Source organism: Phaseolus vulgaris, chromosome 11, assembly GCF_051622355.1.
Source record: "Phaseolus vulgaris cultivar YP4 chromosome 11, ASM5162235v1, whole genome shotgun sequence".
Lineage (NCBI taxonomy): Eukaryota > Viridiplantae > Streptophyta > Magnoliopsida > Fabales > Fabaceae > Phaseolus > Phaseolus vulgaris.
Genome location: NC_143508.1, coordinates 50,705,799 through 50,716,621, shown reverse-complemented (window position 1 = coordinate 50,716,621; position 10,823 = coordinate 50,705,799). Strand labels below are relative to the sequence as shown.

Sequence of the window (10,823 nt, the reverse complement as noted above, 5' to 3'; positions counted from 1 at the left end):
TAATAAGAAAAAAAGCTGTTTAATAAGTCTCTGAAAAGAAGACATGTATATACAATCACTTGGCACTAAGGCAAAAGCACAGATAGTTCTCTATGGGAAAAACAGAACTGAATGTGAGATCACTATGTTTTTTTGTTTTCATGTTCTTGCTAAGCTTGAAATCACTAGTTACCAAAGCACAACCACCCTTTTATTTGGGAGATGACTGTGATTTCACCCCCCAAAAGCCTCTCAGCAATGCATACAAAACCAACATTAACAACATCCTCTCATGGCTATCCTCAGATGCAGCCACAAGCAAAGGCTATAACTACAAAACCATAGGCAACAACACCCCTGTGTATGGCCTCTATGACTGCCGTGGTGATGTGGTTGGCTACTTCTGCCAATTCTGTGTCTCTGCTGCTTCCAGAAGACTCCTTCAGCACTGCCCTAATAGATTCTCTGCTGTCATGTACTACAACTTCTGCATTCTGAGGTACTCTAACGAGAACTTCATTGGCAATGTTACAATAAACCATCCAAGACATCATGTTGGGAACAAAAGTGTGTCTAGTGTAGAAGAGATTCAAAAGAGTGAGGATTTCATGAGGAGTTTGATCATAAAAGCAACTGTGGAGACCAACCAGTTGTACTACATGGATGGCTTCAATTTGAGCTCCACTCAGAGAAGGTATGGCTTGGTGCAGTGCACCAGAGACCTCACCAGTGAGAAGTGCAGACAGTGCTTGGAGGCCATGCTAGCACAAGTTCCCCAATGTTGTCAACATAACTTGGGGTGGCTGGTAGGAACTGCAAGTTGTCACATAAAGTATGATGATTATATGTTCTACCTTTTCAACAATCAATCATATATTTTGCCCAGTTTAACAGGTACAATACTTCAGTTAATTTTTCTTGTTTTGCAATCAAACAGTAGTGAGCATATCTTTTGAGTCTTGTCTTCTTTCATTCTTGTGCTTAATCCAACTGTTACACTTGATTTCAATCAATCTTGTATACACATTCATAGATTTAGACTATATAAAAAAAATAACACATACAACTACCTTTACTCATAAGTGTATATTGTTAAATTATTAAAATCAAATAGTGAAATGGTTTAAAGTACACATGATTTTGTTTGTTTGGTTACTCAATATGATCAATTGGTCAAAAGATTAATATACTTCTTTTACATTATTACAGCTAAACAAGGGGATGCAAGTAAGTCAAGAAACTTGATCATTGGATTGAGTGTGGTGGGGTTAGCAGCTGTGTGTTTGAGTGTATATTGTTTATGTTACTGGAATAGAGTTAGAAAAGGTAATTTCATGCAATAACTCAATGCTACAATTTGTATGAACTCATTTCCACTTAAACATGTCCATTTAGTTCATACGTAACTCACATCTTCTCTTTGTAGATGGGCTCATAAATGATTCTATTCCTCTATCTGCATATACAAATTTGCCTATAATCCCATTAACCACCATTCTTGAGAGTACTCATGACTTCTCAGAAACATCTAAGTTAGGTGAAGGTGGATTTGGCCCAGTTTACAAGGTATTTAATAATTTAAATTTGGAATTAAATTACATTTACCTTTTATTTTGTGTAATAATTTCATTCGAATTCTATCATGATAGTTACATTTTATTGTAAAGAAGATTAGTGTAGTGAGTAACTGTGAACAAACCTCTCTTTGAGACTATTTAATATCACATGAATTTTCATACTTCAACAAATAAAATGACAGTTTCAAAAACAATATCAAAATTTCTAGTAACAAAGATACTATACCATTTAAGCACTTCTTAAACGTAAAAACTTGTGATTATTTTATTGCAGGGAATTCTACCGGATGGAAGAGAAGTTGCAGTGAAAAGGCTCTCAAAAGCTTCTAGTCAAGGCTCAGAGGAGTTTAAGAATGAAGTAACATTTATAGCTAAATTGCAACATTGCAACCTTGTAAGACTTGTGGCATGCTGCTTGGAGGAAAATGAAAAGATACTAGTATATGAGTATTTGTCAAATGCAAGTCTTGATTTTCACCTATTTGGTATGCTCTTAGATATCTTCATTGTGTAGAGTTGTTCTTGGTTACCTTTTTGTGTCTTTCACTGTATTAAGATATATATTCTAACTTCTGGTGTCAGATGATGAAAAAAGGAAGCAACTTGATTGGAAACTAAGGTCAAGCATCATCAATGGAATAGCAAGAGGTCTTTTATATCTTCATGAGGACTCTAGACTCAAGGTAATCCACAGAGATCTCAAAGCTAGCAATGTTCTGTTAGACGATGAAATGAATCCAAAAATATCAGATTTTGGATTGGCAAGAGCATTTGAAAATGGTCAGAACCAGGCAAATACAAACCGAATAATGGGAACTTAGTAAGCTCTACTTCTACCAAAACATTTATTTGAACAGTAGTTTTCCTCTGATGTAATTTTGAAACATTCAATTCCTTGTTGTATGTTCTTTTATGTGAGAGGTAACAAAGTGATATTAATTTTGATCATGCAGTGGCTACATGGCTCCAGAGTATGCTATGGAAGGATTGTTTTCAATGAAATCTGATGTTTTCAGCTTTGGAGTACTTGTTCTAGAAATCATTTGTGGGAAAAAGAACAGTGGATTTTTTCTATCAGAACATGGTCAAAGTCTTCTTTTATATGTGAGTTTTCTCTCTTAACTGATCCATAAATTTAACCAACAATGTTATCTAGAGTTATAACAATGTTCACAAATCAAAATTTGGTGTAGAGTTGGAGAATGTGGTGTGCAGGAAAATGTTTGGAATTGATGGATCCATTGTTAGAAAATTCCTACACATCCAATGAAGTTGAGAAGTTTATACAGATTGGTTTATTGTGTGTTCAAGAAGCAGCAACAACTAGACCAACCATGTCCACTGTCATGGTGTTGTTGGCAAGTGATGTGATGACCATTCCAAAACCCAACAAACCTGCATTCTCAGTTGGAAGAGTGGAAACGTCTGCTTTAAAAACTTCCAAAAATATTTCCATTAATGATGTATCAATCTCTAGTATTGTACCAAGGTAATCAAACTTGCTTAATTAATTTGACTATGAGAAACCAATGACTGTTATCCTTTCTTAATTTAAACTAAATTATCCTATAAAGATAGATCAATAATCAGAACAAGAAAACATATATTTAAGTCCTTTTTGTATTTATATTTTCTTCTTATTATTTCTTTTTTACTTTTTATTTGCGAAGAGATTATTTCAAAGTTTTAATTTGTTAAACGTGATAAATACTTCTATATAACTCTCTCTTTCAAAATATTTTGAAGTGGAATGAAATTTTGTGAAAAAATGAGAGAAAGAACTATTTTAAGAGAGTTATAATTCTGAGTTCTTAGATCTTTCTTTAGTAATCTTGGAGATCATTTTGAGTTAATCAAAAAGTGTTCATCTAATTTGGTTTCCCTTTAGGTGTAATCATTTGTGGTATTTTCCTGTATTTTGGTTTTTCGGTAGATTGCAAGTGTTCCTGGTGAATAGGGTGTTTAGTCTATGTTTTGTAATAAGGTTTTTCATGTCATGTTATTTCTGAACAAATTAACCTTGAAGGTCCTAAAAAGCATGGTTTAGTGGCACAAAAGTTGAGAACTCTGAGGGTGGCGATATTGATAATGATATGGGTATTTGAGAATGAAAATAACATCATATTTACAGTCCAAACCACTTCTTCATTCACACCTCTTTCAATCTAATCCCACAAAAACATACACTTCAATAATAGTTACTATTCTTTCTGGAGAAGATTGAATCCAATTGGCTCTCAAAATAAATGATTGGAAAAGAATCATATAAGAGTGAACAAAGGAGGAAACAGAGTGGATAAGAAAACAACTTTACCCAACAACTCAATGAAACTGAAACTACTCCCAACTACAGAGTGCAAAACTGGCGCAACGCAACAACTTTGACACTTCGCCCCTTCACCATTTTCCATGTTCCCTAAATATAACCATTGTCATTCAGTTTCAAAACAGAATATTGATAATAAGACATTAAAAAGACGAGAAGTTGATGCGTGAAGAAAGTGGTGAACTAGAGATTAAAGTATTTGCACTAAATAAGATGTATCTGAAATGCTTAAAAGATAGTGTGAAAAATTTGCACCTGATAAAAAATTTAGGCATATGAGAATCGGTGCCTTAGGAATTTCCAATTTCTGCTTCGTCTTTAATGTGAACAAACTTTTCCTGTGAGCAAATCCATATAGTTCTCATGTGAACAATATTTTTCTGGTCTTCACCTTTTTCTTTCTTGTACGGTGGTTTGAGCAACGGACAGTCTCTCATTTCGAGTAGTGAAATGGTTTCGGGCAGACCCTCCTCTGGCAAGCATTGGAGTACAGGACAATTTTCAATAAGCATTGTCTTAAGAGAGGAGAGGTGACAGAGACCCCTGTAATCCAGTTTCTTTAGATTTGGACAATCAATTATTTGTAGCTTAGTAAGGGAAACTGGGAGCAAACCTTCACCCGGAAGACACTCCACGTCCTCTTTTCCAATAGACAAGGATTGTATGGAAGGGTTGGTTCCCCAAAACCCCTTCTTTAGTGCGGCAACAACTTTGGAGCAATTCAAGAGAGAGATGTGTTTTAGATTTAATGGCAAACATCCCTCAGACAACTCCAGTCCTGGACAATTGCTTATATACAACTCATTAAGAGATGGAAGGAGGGTACACATGCGTTTAGGCATTGCTTTCAATTTCTCCAATCCTTCAATCCAAAATCTCTTTAGCTCATGTGCAAATAATCCTTCATTGGGAAATGATTCAAATTCAGAGCATTTTTTAATTGTCAGACCCTTCAAATGACCATGAGGGTGCCCCTGTGATATCATCTGTAGGTTATCACATTCGTCTAAAGAAAGGAAGCTGAGTTTTGGAAATAAGTCCAGAGGGAAGTTCGTGAAAGAGTCGCAACATTTACTGATATACAATTCTACAAGGAAATCATAGCAATGGTTTATGGGAATAATCATGCCCGAACAAGAACTAATATTAAACGATTTAAGAGGGGTATGTGATAGTAGGTGCCTTATCATATCAAATGAAGATTTCTCCATCTTCATACCTTCAATTTCTACAGACTTGGGAGTCAAAGCCACGAGTTGTTCGCACCTGAATATACATAGATTCTTTAAATGAGGAAGGTGCTCTGGCAAGTGCCCTTTTAGTTTGGGACATTGCCACAAATAAAGACTTCGAAGACTTGGAAAAGCACCGGTCATGCATTGCCATTCTTCCCATTCCTTCATATCATAAAAACTCAGTGTTTCCAAGGATGCAAAAGCACAAGAGCTATTCCCATAAAAATTAGCATCTATCATCACTATCTCATCAAGGCCATAAATTTCCAAGTGCTTGAGAAATATCAAAAGTCCAAGGGAAGGCAACTGCAGGCAATGTTTAAAGTTCTTCAAAGTTAAGGACACCACATTCAATAGAGAATTATCAGATAACCAACAGGGAAATTGTGTTCCACCATAGCCATCGATTGACAACTCCTTCAAATGTCTACAAGGTTGTAGATTCTCTAGTATTTCTCTTTCCTTTACTGAATCGTCATTGTTTCGCTTCAAATTCCATTGTAAACATAAACTCACAAGATGTGTTTTCCTCTTCAAATCAGCTGCCAATGCATCACAGGGATTCCCAATATTTTCAAGATTTTTAATTGACAGCTCTCCACGAACATCAAGTTGTCCTAGTTGTTGAATACTGAACTCACTACTACTTTTCCCAACCTCAAACTCACTCATCCATACTTGAAGATTCTTCAACTTTCCTAAAAGAACTGGAGCCTTTCTTAATGAAGTTCTAATAAGTTCAAGGCGGCGCAAGTTACTGAGCTCATGCAAAGTCGAGGGAAGCTCCTTCAACAATTCACACCAGTTCAGCCTCAACACTTGCAAGTTATAGAGTGAACAAATTGAGACGGGAAGTCTATGTATCCCTGTTCTTGAAAGGTTTAATGAACGGAGGTGTATAAGATCAGCTATAGTGTCAGGCACCTCTCTTATGAAATGAGAAGACAAAGATAAGATGCGTAAGAATTTAAAGTTGGAGATCAAGTCTTGTATTGACATCTCACAATTTCCGGATACAAATGTCCGTAGCCTTTTAGCTTCACATAAACTCCTATACTCATCACATTCAACAGGATTCTTTATCGTTGAAAAGTGACGAGTAGTCTTTGGTACGCTTCCTGGTCTATCAACACCCAACCTGTAGCACATTTCACCAGAAACATATTTTGCTAAATCATTTAGAAGGTCATGCATCACAAAACGTGTTTTGTTGTACATTATATCTTGTATAATTGAATTTTGAAAGAATGACCTTGATAACATGTCATTAAAATATTGTTCACCTACTTCTTCTGGAGACTTACTCTGTTGTTGAGAGCATTGTAGAAAATTTTCGGCCATCCATGAGAGAATTAAGTTCTCCTTGTCAAACACATGGTCTTTGGGGAATAACGCACAATAAGCGAAGCATCTCTTGAGATGAGAAGGAAGATGGTAATAGCTCAATAACAAAGCGGGCATGATTTTACTATCTTCTATTGGTAACTCCCATATGTTGCTTCTGAGTACACCTTCCCACTCTGAAATAGATGACTTTGACTGTAAAAGACCTCCTACCGTTTCAAGGGCCAGAGGCATTCCTTGACACTTTTCAACTATCTTCATGCCAACCTCCTTCAACCCAGAATTCGACTTAGAGTTATCATCTTGAAATGCATGTTTAGCAAAAACTTGCCAACTATGATCTTTTTGTAATTGCTTTAGTTGGTGAATATTGTTTGACTCCATGATAGAAGCAACTTTGTTAATGCGTGTTGTTATAAGAATTTTACTTCCCTTATCACCATATTTAAGAGGACTTTGCAATGATTTCCATTGATCTCGGTGTTCGTTCCAAACATCATCAAGAACCAAAAGAAACTTCCTTCCTATCAATGATTCTTTCAATCGGCTTTGAACCATTTCTAGATTTCTACTATCATCAGTTGACTTTTGAATTGCCTCGAGAATTGCTCTGGTTAACATGAAAACATCGAATTCATCAGAAACGCATACCCAGGCTTTGATAGAAAAATTAGCCTCTATCATTGGGTCATTGTACACATGTTAAGCAAGTGTGGTCTTACCCATCCCGCCCATACCCACAACAGAATGTATTGAAAGGTGGTTATGATTTCCATTGTCTGATGTCAACCAGTCAAGGATAATTTGTTTGTCCTCATCTCTGCCATAAATAACCTCTTCAGCCACCAACGATGAAGATTCATTTCTTTTCATTAACACTTTATTACCCAATTCCGATCCCACACCACCAACATTTTTCAGACCTAGATCATCCTTTTGGTTTAAAAGAGATTCAAGGTCATCTAGGAGTTCTTTCAGCTTGGATTCAAGAATGCGTACCTTGTTAGAACTGGTTTGGTATTGAAGTTGTGACTGAGTTTTGGAGAATTCATAGTCTATTTCATCCAGCAGATCCTCTGTGTCCAGCAACACGTCTCTGACCTCATCAAGCCACGCTTTAACATATGGATTTCTGAACTGCTTTAGTTCTGCATCATCGACCACAGCATTGATGGACACCAACTTCCTCCTCAAATTTTTGAGCAGCTTCTCATCCAGCTTTCTCCCACGAAAGTAGTCCAGAACTTGATGAGAATCCAGCTTGTCAAATAGCATCTGGAGAACAGCTCCAAAAAGAGCACCACCAAGTGTTTCAAGGAGTGGCATGGTTGGAAAGGAAGTGGGGAAATGAAAGAGAAGAAAGGGTTCTGAAAATTGGAAGTGCAGCTTAGTTAGGTGAATGAAGGAGTGACAAAAGGTAATGAGTGAGTATTTTGTTGAAGATGGCTTTACTTCAATGAAGGATTGAGGATTTTCTTGGAGATGGATTTACTTGAATAAAGGAGTGATGGAGAGGAAGCAGTAGCTATTGATGATTATTGCCGACAGCACCATGTGGCTTTCACACTATTTTCTACCAACTTTAGTGAATTACTCTATTTCGGTGGCTTACTTTATGAATAAAAACACCCAACCCACTTATTACATCTTGCATGATTATTAAATGGGTCCATTTCCCATTTTCTTTTCTTTTTTAGCATGAGTGATTCCTTATTAAGAATGGTTTGGAGTGTAACAACAAATATATTTGATGAATTAAATGGTCTCAAGTAGTTGATTGTTTGTCTTAATATATTTGTCGTTTGTCAGTTATATGAACAATCTTTTTCCTGTTGAAGGTAAGTATCATGTCACTGATTTCTTTTGGACTTTGATTATAGTTGTGAATGGTATAATATTAAACGACCTCTTGTTGAAGACATTGAATCCAATGTACTAGAAATAATTGGATCAGATACTAAGTCCACATATATTACATGCCCGACTGACCCAGCTGCAACACATCACATTTCGAGCTTCAAATAGTAATGTGTGGTTTGAATCTTGGTCATGTTTCTCAAGTCTCATGAAATTCACAGTTTGAGACTCCTTCTACATCTAATCATTTGTATGTGCAGAACTGCTTTTTTGAGATAAAGTATTGTTTCCTAGTTCTATCAGGTGATATTTAGTGATTCATCATTCAGTATGGAGATACTTTTTATATGATATGATACTGTTAAAAATGAGTATATTTGATATTTGATACTGTCAAAGTTAGTATATTTGATATCATAGTTAGTATATTTGATATCATACTGTCAACTGAAGAAAAGATACAATAGATAAAAAAAAATAAAAAAATAAAAAAATAAATATATATATATATATATATATATATATATATTGTTGGGAAAAACGGGTAATTTTCCCACTAAAACAAAATCCTAACCGAGCTACCCGACAAATAATATTGAATAAATAAAGCGGAATAACACACCCGAAAATTGTTAACGGAGTTCGGCCTGTTTAGGCTAATCTCCGAGCACAGCAAAAACAACTCCCTTTTATTATTATGACAGAAGATATTACAAATTGAGGATATCTAACAGTGAAGGAGGAGAGTTTAATTTATAACCCTCAAACCTCCTTCCCAAACAATGAACCCACCGATGTGGGACTTGGGATTAAGCCAAAATCAATATATATATACCTTACACACTACGAAGCCCAGACACGGATACGGGTACAGATACGACACGGATACGGACAGGAAATACGGTTAAATTGAAAATTATAGGACACGGGACATGGCTATGTATGAATTATTTCTTTTTTTATTTCTGGATTTTCTTAAGATTTTTATATATATTTTTATTTAAATGATTTGTTTATGATTTTATTTGAGATTTTAGTTAAGATTTTCTGTGAAAAAAGAGTTTTATTTGAGATTTTAGTTAAGATTTTCTGTGAAATAAGGGTTTACAGAGTGAACCGTGTCCCTCCCACTTGTTCAAGAAGTGGACCGCGTCCCTCCAGCGTGTCCTGAAAAAATGCCGTATCTGACCCATACAACTGCGTCCGACACTGTGTCGTGTCGTGTATCCGTGTCGTCAGCGTGTCGGAAGTGCAAACGGCTCGATTTTGACCGTTTCCGAGCTTCACAACTCACACATCTCTTTTAGTTCAACAATTAAATATGTGAACATGAAGTCGTGAACTTTTGATAAAACTCTAACAATATTCATACAAAGATTACAATGGTTTTTTTTGTACTTCTATAAATGGAAGCTCTTCCATGTAAAAAAAGTTAAGAAAAAACAAGTTAAGAGACGACGATTCCTTTTTTGCACTGGTGCATGTTTAGTAGAACCTGCTTTCAACATTTGAAATGAAATCTGTGGAACGAAGAGCGACGGTGGGGTTGGTAGTGATTTTGATATATCAGACGGAAATGTGAGAGAGAGGAGAAGAAAAAAGGAAAATGAGAGATTCGAGTTTATGGGGAAAGAGCAGAAAAATGAGATAAAAATTAGATGGAAATTAAAAATAAAATATAATTTAAAACAAATTTAGATAATTTTCTTGAGATTATATAAAGCTTAATTAAGATTAAAAAAAATCCGTTAATTATATTTAATATTAAGATTGTATTAAATTTTAGTAAAAAACTTTCGTTAAAATTATTTTTCGTGTACTTTTATATTTAACAATTATTTTATATTTTTATTCAAAAGTATATAAATACACAATGGTTATTTTTATTATTTTTTAAAATTGTAAAACAATGTTATGAACAATAATATGTTATTTTATCAATTTTACATTAAAAATAAGAAATAAATAGTAAAAATAATGTATTATTTTTGTAAGAATGTTTTATCAAACAAAATATTGTTGGCATGTTAAATGTTCAGTTCACCATATTTTGAAAATTAATTTTTTTTTATAGTTTAATTTTTAAAATATTATTTTATTAAAAAAGAGTCAAATGACTAAATAAATATTTTTACTTGGGTACACCACAAAAGAGGAAGATACTTCTTCATGCAAATTAATGTTTGGGATGTTGAATAAGGATAAGAGATTATCATTCTTTCATGTTCCTTCTTTCCTGTTCATATAAATCTGGTAACAACATATTAGTACAAAAAGTAAATACATTGTTCAATTTTTGTGATTAATATTATTTAATTGTTGGGTTATATAACAATAACTATAACTACAAGAAAATTATGAAATAGACAAATTTTTAGAGACCAAAATAATTAGTTGCAATAGTAACTAAATTAGAGACTATTTTAAAAAACTAAAACAAAAATTGGTTTCTATTATTGTTAAATAGTTTCTAAATTGGTATTTAATTAGCAACTAAGGTTTTGC

At 34.4% G+C, this 10,823-nt stretch overlaps 2 protein-coding genes across 3 annotated transcripts; one reads left to right on the top strand and one right to left on the bottom strand.

Annotated features, from left to right (window-relative positions):
• On the bottom strand, positions 1–8,060 carry LOC137827817 (putative disease resistance protein At3g14460). 2 transcript variants are annotated; one of them, XM_068634266.2, is made up of 4 exons: positions 7,461–8,060; positions 4,138–7,071; positions 3,871–3,972; positions 1–792 (listed from the first exon to the last, which is right to left on the bottom strand). In XM_068634266.2, the coding sequence occupies exons 1-2, from the start codon at positions 7,511–7,513 to the stop codon at positions 4,173–4,175; spliced, it is 2,952 nt and encodes a 983-aa protein (XP_068490367.2). In that variant the 5' UTR covers positions 7,514–8,060; the 3' UTR covers positions 1–792; positions 3,871–3,972; positions 4,138–4,172. The 2 variants fall into 2 exon arrangements, with proteins under 2 accessions (XP_068490367.2, XP_090153543.1); XM_090297417.1 differs by lacking the exon at positions 7,461–8,060 and having other exon boundaries at positions 4,138–6,255; positions 6,422–6,596.
• Positions 79–3,139, top strand: LOC137829072 (cysteine-rich receptor-like protein kinase 10). The gene is made up of 7 exons (XM_068635885.2): positions 79–873; positions 1,189–1,305; positions 1,406–1,545; positions 1,831–2,041; positions 2,139–2,376; positions 2,510–2,660; positions 2,750–3,139. Exons 1-7 carry the CDS (start codon positions 93–95, stop codon positions 3,047–3,049), a joined length of 1,938 nt encoding a protein of 645 aa, XP_068491986.1. The 5' UTR covers positions 79–92; the 3' UTR covers positions 3,050–3,139.
• Positions 8,061–10,823: the final 2,763 nt, after the last annotated feature.

What these genes read in the sequence shown, in the direction of transcription:
- LOC137829072 (XM_068635885.2), top strand. Translation starts at nt 93, where the DNA reads ATGGGAAAAACAGAACTGAATGTGAGATCACTATGTTTTTTTGTTTTC. An exon ending in CTGGAATAGAGTTAGAAAAG is followed by an intron (nt 1,306 to 1,405) that starts GTAATTTCATGC and finishes TTCTCTTTGTAG; the next exon opens with ATGGGCTCATAAATGATTCT. An exon ending in GATTTGGCCCAGTTTACAAG is followed by an intron (nt 1,546 to 1,830) that starts GTATTTAATAAT and finishes ATTTTATTGCAG; the next exon opens with GGAATTCTACCGGATGGAAG.
- LOC137827817 (XM_068634266.2), bottom strand. Translation starts at nt 7,513, where the DNA reads ATGAATTCTCCAAAACTCAGTCACAACTTCAATACCAAACCAGTTCTA. An exon ending in ACCAAACCAGTTCTAACAAG is followed by an intron (nt 7,072 to 7,460) that starts GTACGCATTCTT and finishes CATGTTAACCAG; the next exon opens with AGCAATTCTCGAGGCAATTC.